The following is a 14,030-nucleotide window of genomic DNA, read 5'->3' as shown; positions in this document are numbered from 1 at the left end:
CAATATAACATACCAGTTTCTCCAGATAAAAGTGGTAATTGCTATATATTATTTTTAAACCATATTACTGAAACATAAGTACTCGTATTGATCAATGTCACCTGGTTAAATTTAATTTTCTATATAAAATTTTAAAAAATTACTATGAGTAATTAGGCTTTTTATAATTTACAAATTTGCCACAGTATGATTCCTTTTTACTATGTCATCAAAATATGCCATTATTTTCAAAGATAAACAAGTTTTAATCTTTCAATTCTTAGTTTTCAGTATCTGTTTACCAATTATTAGTTGTCAGTAGGACAGAAAATAGTAAAAGAAAACATCATTTTGGAATTATTTAAATTTGCCTTTAGGGTAATTTGAAGTACTTCATTGCACAATTGTCTTATCACTGAAACTCCATATGATTCCGGTTTCATGCCATTTTTTATTTATTAGAGGATAAAAAGAACTTGGATCATTCATCTTTTAAATTATTATCAGATTATAACCTGATGCCCAGTAACAGACTGACCACATTAAACCTCAAATAGGAATAAGCACTTTGAATTCCACTGCTAACTCTAAGGCATCGAGAAGGAAAAGGACAGGGAAGGAGACAGAAGAAGTGACCAAATGTGAAGAGAAGATAGTGATAAAATGGATGTTGGTGCACTGCCACAGCTAGTTTTTCCTTGCATTGTTCAAACATATTATCAGTTTATGTTCCATTGTCAGAAGTTATTTTCCTTAACATTTAAAACATTTTTTTGAAATGATCTCCAACTTTGAATTTATAAGAGTAGCACACTCTTCCTTAGCCTTTACCAGGTTCCTCCTGTTCTTTTATATGTACTCACACAACTCAGCTGCAGACATGAGGCCTCTGCTCTGACTCCTTTAATGAGAACTTCCTGAAAGACACTCCTGCATAAAAACAGTGGAAGCACTTCCAACAGGAAAGTTCCCATTGATGCACCACTCCCATCCAATCCACAGGTTCCATTCAAATTTCACCAGTTCTCAACCATGTCCTAGCAGGAAAAAAAAATGGGGGTTTGGTATCCAGTCCAATGGTGTATGTGACATTTCGTTTTCCTATCTTGTTAGTTGCCTTCAATCTGGAGTAGTTCTTTGTTCTTTCCTTAACTTTTGTGACGTTGGCATTTTTGAAAAACATAGGCCACTAATTTTACAGATAATTTCTTAATTTGAGTATTGTCTAATGTTTCCTCATGATAGATTTAGGTTATACATTTTTGACAGGACTACTATAGACATGCTAGCCTAACAGCACCTTTTAAAATTTATAGGTAGCTATAGACTAGATATCCTAATCTAAAAAAACCTCACAGATTTATATAACACGGGCATGCCATTCTAAATTACATTTCTTGAGCAGAGTAAAAACTTGCACTGATATTTAAAATATTTGTCTAAAAAAATTACTTAAAATGTATTTAGTGTTATAGGTAAAATGATTTTCTGTTAATAAAAATTGCATGTGCTGGCCCTGGCCGGTTGGTTCAGCAGTAGAGCGTTGGCTCAGCGTGTCAAAGTCCCAGGTTTGATTCCTGGCCAGGGCACACAGAAGTGCCCATCTGCTTCTCCACCCTTACCCCCTTCCTTTCTCTGTCTCTCTTCCCCTTCCATAGCCAAGGCTCCATTGGAGCAAAAGTTGGTTCAGGCACTAGAGTGGCTCTGATTGCAGCAGAGCATCACCCCCTGGTGGTCATGCCAGTTGGATCCTGATTGGGCACATGCGGTTGGGCGCATGTGGGAGCCTGTCTGCCCCCCCCCCCCCCCGGGAAAAAAATTTTTTTTGTATGTGCTCCTTTCCTAATAATCTTGATTTCCCATAAGCATCATAGATGTGATTATCCAAACTAGACTAGGGACAAATTAAATAGCTTATAATTCAAATTATAAAGCAAGCATTGGTTTCTTATGAATAATTTGCATACCATGTTTTTTATGTTGTTGGGGTTTTTTTTTTTGGTATTAGAGCCTGTGAGTCCCACAGTTAGTTGGTATTTCAAGAATTTGACTGGTCTGGTCGATCAGTCTATATTTGCATAAATACTCAACAAAAATAACTCAGTACTACTAAGAAGCTTTACTTGAGGATGCTTTCAGTTTTAGTGATAGTTTTGGTAGTCATGAATAGGAGTAATTAATGAGTAACCAAGTTAACTAGTACCATATATTTCTGGTGTGATATCAGCAGCCCTCACTCTAAAATCCAAATCTGCTTAACATAGTTGTTTGTAGTAGAATAGTAGGCTGGTTTCATCACTGAATTATTTTACTGAAAACAAGCTCTTGCTCATTTGACTGTTCTTCTTTTACAGTGTTGTCATGACCGGATCTTACAATAATTTCTTCAGAATGTTTGACAGGAACACAAAGCGAGACATCACCCTAGAAGCATCGCGGGAAAACAATAAACCTCGCACGGTTCTGAAGCCGCGCAAAGTCTGTGCAAGTGGCAAGAGAAAGAAAGATGAGATAAGTGTTGACAGCCTAGACTTCAACAAGAAAATACTTCATACAGCGTGGCACCCCAAGGAAAATATCATTGCTGTAGCTACTACAAACAATCTGTATATATTTCAAGACAAAGTGAATTAGGGTTGGCATTCTTAGCAGAAGAGCCCACTTCCTGCTTAGTTGAGATAGTTGAATCTAGCATTCGTACCTAAAAGAGAGAGGTCCATTGTGGCACCCCTTTCCAGTGTTTGACAATGTGCCATTCAACAACACATTTTTATAGCTGCATGGAGAAAGCTCTGTGGATTCATCACTGGTGTTCTCCATGCCTGCTAGCCATTTAGGTAAGGGTAGGACACTTTTAATTTAAATGACTTCTTGCACCATCTTGCCTAATGGACTAGATTGGACTGTATCAACATTGATTTACTCCACTTTTTATGCCTTCCATTGTGATGACGTCAAACGCAGTGAAAGCCTTCAGTCATGCTTATGGGATTTAATTGTGTATCCTCATTACTGTATCATTTGTGGGGTACACCCCTTCCCCTTTTTAAATTAAATACAGCTCATTCTTACTGTGGCTTGTAGCATTTCTCCTCTTCTGGCCTCTTGGACTCTTCCCCGTCATGTCTCACCCTTGCCCCCCCACCTGGTCTTGGTGGTGGTATATAAAAAAAGAAAGAACGAAAGCACACAAAATGAGTCAGTTTGGGGTCAGTGGTCAAGGGGGTACATATTGCGAACAAATGTTTTAATAACAGTTGGCTGTAATCACTCCTTGCCGCCTTGCCGTGTCTGGCACTGAAAATAAGGGGGAAAAACTACTACTGAATAAAAGTGACAAAGAATGGAGAATCTGGTTTTCTTTTTCTTTTTAATCTACCTCTTTAAGCCACATCTTGTGTCATAACTTTGGGAGAGATGGAATGAATTTCTGTTGTTTTATTGGTATATTTGTTATTTCTAACAAGTGTTCTTCAACGTGGAAAAGGAGAGGTATTGGTTCTGTATGAACATGTTTTGGATATATATTGGCATTACTAAGGATTTCACAACCTATAAATGCAACTAGAGGGGTTTTTGTTTTGTTTTTTTTTTGGCTGTAGTTATGAGAGTATTGGATACATTGTATCTACACTTAACTCATGTTAATGAAATTGTAAATGGGAACCAAATCTGTAGTGCTTCCTTTTAAAAGACTTTTTATAGTACCTAATTTCATTTTTGCCTTACTTAAATACTAAGTCAAAGACTTAAAAGCTTTTTTTTAACAAGTTAAAACGTTTTTTGTCATTCAATCATAAAACAAAACTATCTGCAAGTGATTTACGCAGATAAAACTGACGCTGCACCAAGTTTTTGGGTTTTTTTTGTATCTTACTGGTATGAAATCTGAATGAAATGTACTTTGCCATAGATGTTTTTCTCTATTTTTGGTTTTCCAAAGCTAGTAATATTAAAGACAAACTTTAAAAATAGTGTTCAAAACGTGCTTAATGTACTCCTACAGCTGCCTCAAATTAAAAAGTTAGTAATCTGTATATGACTTCATTTTCCTTATCCAAAGATGAAGAGTACCCCTATGTAATACAGGCGGAATGTACCTTTGTCCATCCTGCAGAAGCTTTAATGGATAACAGATGGACTTTATTTTTAAAAGATAAATTGAGTAGGCAATTATTTTATTAAAGAATGGTAGTATGCTTTGCTTGAGCAGTAATAAATAACCACCTTGAATTTTAGAGGACTCTTGAGTGCTTCTATATATGTCCATTACCTATTGTTCTATTCTCATCAGTGAAAAATGATTCAACAATTGGACCGTAATTCCCTTTACACCTACTATGTCTTGTAAGTAACATATTTAGCACATAGGAGAACTTTTATGTAATAAAATTACTGTATTTTTTGGACTTAACAGATTTGGATTTGTACTTAAAACACATTGATTATATGTCTCATAATTCTTAAAATAATGGCACTAATTTATTTGAGGATCTTGGGTGCATTCATAATTTGTGCTATTTATTCTTCATGCTTGGAAGTGGGCTATTCTCCTGCCACCGGTTTCAAACTGATACTGCCTCTCTGAACAGGCAATTTTCTAGATCTTTTAGGAGGTTGTTTCCTTAAAGTTCAAGTGTACAGCTTCAGACACCACCACCAAACAGCTCCTGCATATTCTTTTCTAATTCAGCAGTAGCTATAATGATTCTCATTCATGACATTAAAGGTTAGTTTTTTATGGTTAAAGGGAACATTGCTAAAATTAAAATGCCTCTATAAAGGAATGCTATTATAAATTATATAGTAACTGTTCTCAAGTATCAATTTTTAATTTCTTTGGTGTAACAAACTATAAGCCCAGCCACTCACATGGTCATGGTTAATCTTTTTATCAATAAAAATTATACTTAGAATAAACAGTCTTGTCAAGTTACTTTTATTTTCCTATTTTCTTGACATATACATATTCTATGCATTCTTAATCTTTTTTAAAAATTACAATATGAAAACTCATTCTGTTAATCTCCTTTGATGTTTAGTGGCTGGGCAATAATTATGTCTACATCAATACATATTTATATAACTACTGGATATTAAGCTTCTGTGACGCTGTTAGTCTTGGAATATAAGACACATTTTTTTTCCTTTCAGATTGTGAGGGTTTTTCTGATTAGTTCTTTCTAAAGAAAACTAGATGTTCCTGTCTCTCCCTGCCTCTCTTAAAAAAAAATTTATAAAAAGAACTAGTAGTAAAAACTGAGGTTCTTTCAGTGTGTAGCGGTATGTATACAAGTAATATCTTTATGTGTAAGAAATTATATGTGACAGCTGAAACAGTACTGGTCAAAGTATTTTTAGTAAAATATAAACCATTATCTTAGGGAACACTGCTTCAGCGTGTTTTTTCTACCACATAAATTCAAATGGCAGTGGTAATGTGCTCTTTGGAAAAGACAAAATCAAGCTTCCCAGCCACTCCCTAAAAGAAGATTATATGCTAGGTAATTCAGAATCAAGTCATTTTCCTTTAGTATTTGAGAGCATACTATTTTAGGTATCTGTTCAGATGGTTGATAATTCAATTGAGTTTTACCACTGTTAAAAAGGTGGTTTACACTCTCCCCTCACACACATACACACACACTTCAAAGCGTTGGAAACTGACTCGGCGTCATTCTTGAATTATGCATATGAGGTCAATACATAACTCAATTTGGTATTACTCAAATACTTAGTGAATTTACAAAGTCTTGGGGTGTTCTCAGTTGCTGAAAATATTTTTGTGTGATGAGTTTTTTGTACCTGACATTCATTGCGTAGTGGCATTAGAATGTTCTATGCTTCTGTTCATTAGCATTATGTGAACAAGCAACAAGTTATTTGGAGACATTCCCACTAGGGGGCAACAGTTACGTCTTCAATAGGATTTACTAGTTAATGAGAATAAACGGGTTCTTGACTGGAAGAGCTTCATAAAAATGGGAACTAAATAAAGGGAAAGTCCAAAACATATTTATGCCCAAATAAAACTGCTATTCAACATGACCCTGGCATGAGAACTTGAGGGCCCAGCAATGGAGGGAGAAGCCAGATGTCAACTATGATGTCATACTTAAATGAGAAGCAGCAGAAATGAACTTGGAAGAGAGTTGTGAGCTGCCCTTTCTCAATCACAGGTTACTGAGTCTGCAGAGCACTCTGAATGCCATGTTAGCTTTCCCCTTATAGGTAGACCAGGAATTTCATGTTGCACATTTATGCTAATTAACTGGAATGCCTGAATTCTTTTAAAACTTATGTAGTCTGAATACATTTCAGAAAGTACAAAACAAAAAAATACCCAGTGATCTTATTCAGAGAAAACTCCCATTTGCATTTGTATGTATTTTACTCTTGGGTATACATTTTTAAAATAGAAAATGGAATTGTGTGTGCAGTTTAATGTCCTGTTTCTCCACATTTGTGTCTTGAGCAGTTTCCTATTTCAAATTTTCTTTAAGCAAGGTTTTCCTGTCTTTCTATGCTCACATATATTGATGGTCTATTATTTAATCAGTCTTTTGTGAAGACTGACTTTTCTCATTTTTGCAAGTAGAAGTATTGGAATAGTGAACATCCATGCCAGTAGTGACATGTAAGATTTTTAGGGTACATTTCCAGAAATAATAGATTTCCCTTCCAAAGATGTAACTTTCATCACAAGTGCAGCAGGTCTTTGAATAATGTCCTATCATCATAAGGTTGGTAAGATTCCATAGGAACTTGACTCGTTTTATCAATTAGCCTATGGTAAAACTGGTTTTGTTATATGTTGTTTCACCAGTAACATTGTGTGGACTTAATGTATATAGTGTTACCTGTATATTCACACTTACTAATGGACATAAATAATCCCATGTTTTAGCATTGTCATGTTTGAAAAACAAAAAATGGTGACCCAATTTGTTTTTCATGTTTCTAGCCAGATATTAGTATGTACAATACAGATACAAGACCTTTACCAGACATGTGCTTTATAAAATATCGTCTAGTCTGAGACTTGTGTTGCATTCTCTTATAGAGCTTTTTGAAGAGCAGAAATTCTTAATTTTCACAAAGTCGACTTGACCAACTCTTTCTTTAATGCATTATTACACTGTGGTGTCATAATTTAAGAACTCTTCCTAGCTTTAGCCTGACCAGTGGTGGTGCAATGGATAGAGCATTGGCCTGAGACATTGAGGTCCCAGGTTCAAAACCCTGAGGTTGCCAGCTTGAGTGTGGGGTTGCTAGCTTGAGCATGGGATCATCAAAATGATCCCATAGTTGCTGACTTGAGGCCAAAGGTCACTGGCTTGAAGCCCAAGGTCTCTGGCTTGAACAAGGAAGGGGTCACTGGCTCAACCCCTGGTCAAAATGTGTATGATAAGTAATAAACAAGTGACACAACTCCAAGGTGATGCTTCTCGTATCCCTCCTGTCTCTCAAAAAAAGAAAAAGAGAAAGTGACAGAAGTTTAATAATTTTCAGTTATTACATTTAGGTCTGATCCATTTGAATAAGTTTTTATATATGGTATATATAAAAATATATACATCATTTTTCTTTCCACCTTTGTCAAAAAATCAGTTGACACTAACAGGATGTCTCTCTTTGAACTAGTCCATCAGTTTGCGTCTGTGCCTTGACTCCTTTAACTTTACGTTAGCAAGTAAGTCAACCATTTTCTTTTTTAATTGTCTTGCCTTTCCATAGATGTTTTAGAATCAGCCTGTTAAGAAAAACACACACTTGGATTTTGATGATTGTATTGATTCCATAAACCAGTTCAGGGAAAGTGGACATCTTAATATTTGTCCTACAATCCACAAGTGCAGCATATTGATACATGTCTTTGATTTATTTTATCAGCTTTTTTTGCATACAGATACTGCACGTTAGTGCCCAGATTTTGTGCGTGCAATTGTAAGTGTGCTATTTAAAATTTTCAATTTCCAGTTGTTCATTTATAACTAGAAATAGGATTCTTGAATATTGACCTTGTATCTTGACACTTTGCCAAACTCACTTATGTAGATATTTTTTAAGTTTTCTGCTTAGTCATGTTATCTGCAGATTACTATTACAATAAATGTTTTCTTCCTTTCCAGTCTTTTTAAATTATTTATTTATTCATTTTTAGAGAGGACAGAGAGAGGGAGAGAAAGAGACAGAGAGAGAGAGAAGCGGGGAGGAGCTGGAAGCATCAACTCCCATATGTGCCTTGACCAGGCAAGCCCAGGGTTTCGAACCGGCGACCTCAGCATTTCCAGGTTGACGTTTTATCCACTGCGCCACCACAGGTCAGGCTCCTTTCCAGTCTTATCAATTTCCCTTTCCAGTGCCTTTTTTCTTGTCTTGCTGTACTGGTTAGACCTTCCAATGATGATGAAAAGACTTGTGAAATCAGACACATCCTTCCCTAGTCACTAATATTGGGGGGCAACATTCAGCGTTTTATCATTGTTTTCTAGGTAGATTTTTGTAGCTAGCCTTTGTCAGGCTGAGGAAATTCTTTTATTCCTAGTTTTCTGAGAGTTCTTAATCATGTATGGATGTTGCATTTTGTCAGCTTTTTTTTTTTTTCTGCATCTGTTAAAATGATCCTGTTTTTCTTCAGAATGTCAATATAATGCTACATTGATTTTTCAATTGTGGAACCAAGCTTGCATTCCCAGGAATAGTGCCAGATTCTTTCACTAGTATTTTGTACAGTATTTTGCATCAGTGTTCATAAGTGATAACTGATTTGTAGTTTTTTTTATCTTTTCATGTCATTGTTTGGTTAGTGTAATACTGACCTCACCTCATAAAATGAGTTTCCTTCCTCTCCTATATTATGGAAGGATGTGGGTAAAATTGATATAATTTCTCCCTTAAATAGTGGGTAGAATTCACCAGTATTGCCTCTTGGGCCTCTATTGGAAGATTTTTATCTGAATGCAATGTTTTACATAGACATAGACTAACAGACTAATGCAGATTATGTTCCTGGTGAGGTTTGAGTTTGTCTTTCAAGTAAATTGTCCATTTCATCTAAATTGTCAGATTTAGGAGTATTCTTTAATAATCTTGCCTTAGTCTGGTCAAGCTCCTCTAACAAAATACCATAGACTATTACTGTCTGTCTGTTTTGTGGTCAAACCAAAGAGTTCATTTCATTTACAGATAGGAAGTCCTCCAACCTAAAATGAGAAAAAGGTATTTTATGTTTCCTTTTTACATGTAATGCTTATATTAAGAATCATTTTCTTTCTTCATTGCATCTTCATTGCTGTTAATGATTACATATGAGAGCTATTCATTTCACTGTATTTTAAATTTAGCCATTAATTAGAACTTTCTAGTTAGTATGTAGATTGATTCCTTGGTGTTTTGTGTAATTATGTTGTCTCCAAATCATTTCATTTCCAGTAATGTGGCTTTTATTTTACTTTTGTGCTTCAATTGCAAAAAGTTCCAAAATAATGCTAAATGTAATCATGTAGCACATAACAACATTTTTTTTTTTAATTTTTTGATTTAAATGAGAGAGGAGAAAGAGACAGAAACATTGATCTGTTCCTCTGTGCCCTGACTGGGAATTGAACTGGCAACCTCTGTGCTTCGGGATGATGCTTTAACCAACCGAGCTATCTGGCCAGGGCACATAATACCATTTCAGTCATTGATGGACTGTATATGACACTGGTCCCATAACATTACAATGGAGCTGAATTTCCTGTAAAACATGGAAGGATATGTGGTTCAGGAGAATTTTTCTCTTTAATGGAAGCAGTACCTGTGGGCCTTGGCAGAAGAGTCCCTGTCGCAGCACCTCAATTCTGAGTGCACAGACCCCATCCAAGTCCATGACCACTGACCTCGCTCAGCACAATCCTGTCCCCACAGCACTACATATCTAGAGGGCACTACCACCCTTCTGAGTCTAGCTTGATAATCGTCAGAGGAGACTGCTGTAAATTCTTGATAACATCCTGTGCAAGAACAGGTCCATAGGAGCTACCTCAACTATTATTAGGGGCCACTGCCACCTTATTTTTATTTTTATTTTGTATTTTTCTGAAGTGAGAAGCAGGGAGGCAGAGAGACAGTTTCCTACATGCGCCTGACCGGGATCCACCCAGCATGCCCATCACGGGGCGATGCTCTGCCCATCCAGGGCATTGCTCCGTTGCAACTGGAGCCATTCTAGCACCTAAGGCAGAGGCCATGGAGCCATCCTCAGCACCTGGGCCAACTTTGCTCCAATGGAGCCTTGGCTGCAGGAGGGGAAGAGAGAGACAGAGAGAAAGGAGAGGGGGAAAGGTAGAGAAGCAGATGGACACTTCTCCTGTGTGCCCTGCCCAGGAATTGAACCTGGGTCTTCCATATGCCAAGCCAATGCTCCACCACTGAGCCAACCAGCCAGGGTGCCACTGCCACTTTAGTAAAGCATTCTGTGGTTGTGTGGAAGCCCTGTTCTGTTCCTCTACTACAGAAATATCTTCAGGTTGTAATGATGTGAAATGTAGTTAAGTTTTATTTCTATCAATTCAATGTCAGAGTACTTTGTGCCAGATAGGGTCAGTGGGACCAAATACAAATTTCCAAAATCAAAATATTGAGGCCTCAGTTCTATAACCACTCTTAGCCACACTATTTTGTTGTGAATACCACAAAGTTTTTTAATCTGACCAACTGCTCCAGCATCCAGTAGCCAAAACACATTGCCACAACTATCTACTATGTTCCTTTATCTCTCCACCTGATTTTTTAAAAATGTTTTATTTTTATTTTTATTGATTTTAGAGAAGGGAGAGAGATACAGGAACATCAATCTGTTCCTGTATGTACCCTGACCGAACCAGGGATGGACTCAACAACCTCTGCACTGTGGGTCGATGCTCTAACCAACTGAGCTATCTGGCCAGGATAGCCACCTGATTTCTTATTCCTACTGACCCTCTGACCACCTTTCACTCCCTCCAGACAGTCACTATCATGAGTATGCCTTTCCCAGTCAGTGCCTCAGTCTTTCCAATCACCCCAGCCCACATCCAGCATTGATAGCTTTCATGTTCTATTTATGACTGTTGGAAGGAAGCATGGGAAGGGGCTGTGGATGGTGTTTATAAAGTCTACTGTTGTGTACTGTAATGTCCCAGCCCTTCACCATTACTCACCACTCACTCATCCAGAGCTGCTTCTAGTCCTGCAAGCTCCACCCATGGTAAGGGCCCTATGCAGGTATACCTTTTATAATCTTTTACATCATATTTTTACTGTATACTTTCTATGTTGATATAAATATTTCTCACTGTGTTACAACTACCTACAGGAACAAGTGGTACAGGCTTGTAGCCCAGGAGCAATAGGCTATATACCAATACAGCCTAGGTAGGTAGTAGGCTAGACCACGTAAGTTTGTGTAAATACATCCTATGATCTATGAGAATGCCAAGTTTCTGACCATCACAGGCTGTCTCCTTTAAGTCTTAGTTCAAATGTCTACTCCTCAGAGAGCTTTCACCAGACTAAAACTGGTCTTGGTCCACTCCTCCTAAGTTAGTCTTTTTTTTTTTTTACAGAGACAGAGTTAGAGGGATAGATAGGGACAGACGGACAGGGATAGATAGGGACAGACGGACAGGAAGGGAGAGAGATGAGAAGCATCAATCAGTTTTTTGTTGCGACACCTTAGTTGTTCATTGCTTTTTTTTTGTATTTTTCTGAAGTTGGAAACAGGGAGGCAGTCAGACAGACTCCTGCATGCGCCCGACTGGGATCCACCCAGCTCGCCCACCAGGGGGCGATGCTCTGCCTATCTGGGGCGTTGCTCAGTTGCAACAAGGGCCATTCTAGTGCCTGAGGCAGGGGCCATGGAGCCATCCTCAGCACCCGGGCCAACCCTGCTCCAATGAAGCCTTGGCTGTGGGAGGGGAAGAGAGAGACAGAGAGGAAGGAGAGGGGGAGGGGTGGAGAAGCAAATGGGCGCTTCTCCTGTGTGCCCTGGCCAGGAATCGAACCCGGGATTCCCGCACGCCAGGCCAACACATTGATTGCTTTCTCATATGTGCCTTGACCGTGGGGCTACAGCAAACTGAGCAACCCCATGCTCAAGCCAACGACCTTGGGTCCAAGCTGGACTCACCCTCTCTCATTTCATCAAGTCTGTCAAACTCTGCTTCAGATTCTCTTTTTAAATTTTATGTCCTGTCCTAGTGATTTTTCCAAAATATCATCAATTTAATAAATTAATATTTCTACCACTATTATACATAATGATGAAGTCATATACTGTAATTCTGCAACATTTTTAACTTAGTTGTATCCATGCTCTAACATTTTTATAAAATTTTATTTGCTTTTTCAATCAGTGATGCATTCTTTACTTGTTTATCCCATCTTTACACAATTTTTACTATTTCTTTTATATTTAGACACCTAAATATAAAGCCTTATTCATAAAGAAAATCAAGACTTCCTAGACAAGAGAAAATATGACTACATATTTAGTGGAAATTCTGGACAATGACAATAAAATCTGTAACATGTTAACGTTAGACTGTAAAGGAAGAGATATCTAGTAAGAGTCATTAGGTCAAAAGTTGCAAACCCATTCATTTCTCATTTCTAATCAATGTATCACTTTGATCTATTTATTAAAAAATAAATCACATTAGTTTGACCAGGTGGTGGCACAGTGGATAGAGGGTCAAGCTGTGGCACTGAGGACCCAGGTTCAAAGCCCAGAAGATGCCGGTTTAAATGCAGGCTCATCCAGATTGAGCATGGGATCATAGACATGACCACATGAGCACTGGCTTAAACTCCACAGTTGCTGGCTTGAGCTCAAGTTCACTGGCTTGAGCCCAAGGTCTCTGGCTTGAGCAAGGCGTCACTGTCTCAGCTGGAGACCCCCACCCCAGTCAAGGCACATATGAGAAAGCAATTAATGAACAACTAAAGTGCAACTACGAATTGATGTTTCTCATCTCTCTCCCTTCCTGTTTCTGTCTCTCTCTAAAAGATAAATAAGTCATATTAAAGCATGATGTATAATAAATTAATTTTCTATTGCTTCCAAGCAAAAGTCATGAACTTAGAGGGTTAAAACAACTTATTATCACAGTTTTGTAGATTAGAAGTCCAGGTGGTCCTGGCTAGTTTCTCTGCTACAGATCTCACAACGATGAAATCAAAATCATTGATCATTTGGGAGAGAAAGGAGGGTAGGGGCAGGAGGGAGAGATTAAGAAGTGTACAACAGCCTGACCAGGCGGTGGCGCAGTGGATAGAGTGTCGGACTGGGATGCGGAGGACCCAGGTTCAAGAACCCGAGGTCATCAGCTTGAGCGCAGGCTCATCTGGTTTGAGCAAAAGCTCACCAGCTTGAGCCCAAAGTCGCTGGCTCAAGCAAGGGGTCACTCGGTCTGCTGTAGCCCCACGGTCAAGGCACATATGAGAAAGCAATCAATGAACAACTAAGATGTCGCAACAAAAAACTAATGATTGATGCTTCTCATGTCCTTCCATTCCTGTTTGTCTGTCCCTGTCTATCCCTCACTCTGACTCTCTCTCTCTCTCTCTCTCTCTGTAAAAAAAAAGGGGGGGCACAACAGCAATGCTGGGGATGATGGATATGTTCACTATCTTGATTGTAATGGTGGTTTCACAGTGTACACACATAGTCCAAAATTGTCAAACTGTGTACTTATAACTATGTGGTTTCTTGTATATCAATCATTGTGCAAAAAAAAAAAGCATTTCAAGTAAAAAAAATCCACAGCCAACAGGCCAATCTTTTAACATACATAATTTTAAGAATGCTATTCTCAGGTAAAAAAAACTTCAGCTAGCCAGAGATAATTAAATAAATCATGGCAACAGAAACCACAACGAGCAGAGAATCTATAAATATAGAATTGAGACTAAGTCAGTGGACTTTTCAATTAGAAAGACTGAAATTAAGTACATTTCCCCATGTATAAGATGCACTCTTTGGCCCTGGCCAGGTGGCTCAGTAGTAGAGCGTCGGCCTGGTGTGC

At 38.0% G+C, this 14,030-nt stretch overlaps 1 protein-coding gene across 1 annotated transcript in view; it reads left to right on the top strand.

Annotated features, from left to right (window-relative positions):
* The window catches only part of PPP2R2A (protein phosphatase 2 regulatory subunit Balpha), an 87,695-nt gene extending 84,640 nt beyond the window's left edge, over positions 1–3,055 (top strand). Inside the window, exon 10 of the mRNA XM_066267099.1 lies at positions 2,334–3,055. Coding sequence (XP_066123196.1) covers positions 2,334–2,613 — 280 coding nt within the window. The 3' untranslated portion in view covers positions 2,614–3,055. The remainder of the gene's footprint in view (positions 1–2,333) is intronic.
* Positions 3,056–14,030: the final 10,975 nt, after the last annotated feature.

The sequence above is a fragment of the Saccopteryx bilineata genome, chromosome 1 (genome assembly GCF_036850765.1).
Source record: "Saccopteryx bilineata isolate mSacBil1 chromosome 1, mSacBil1_pri_phased_curated, whole genome shotgun sequence".
In the NCBI taxonomy this organism is placed as follows: Eukaryota; Metazoa; Chordata; class Mammalia; order Chiroptera; family Emballonuridae; genus Saccopteryx; species Saccopteryx bilineata.
The sequence above is the reverse complement of the archived record's forward strand: the minus strand, read 5'-3'. Positions and strand labels throughout refer to the sequence as shown.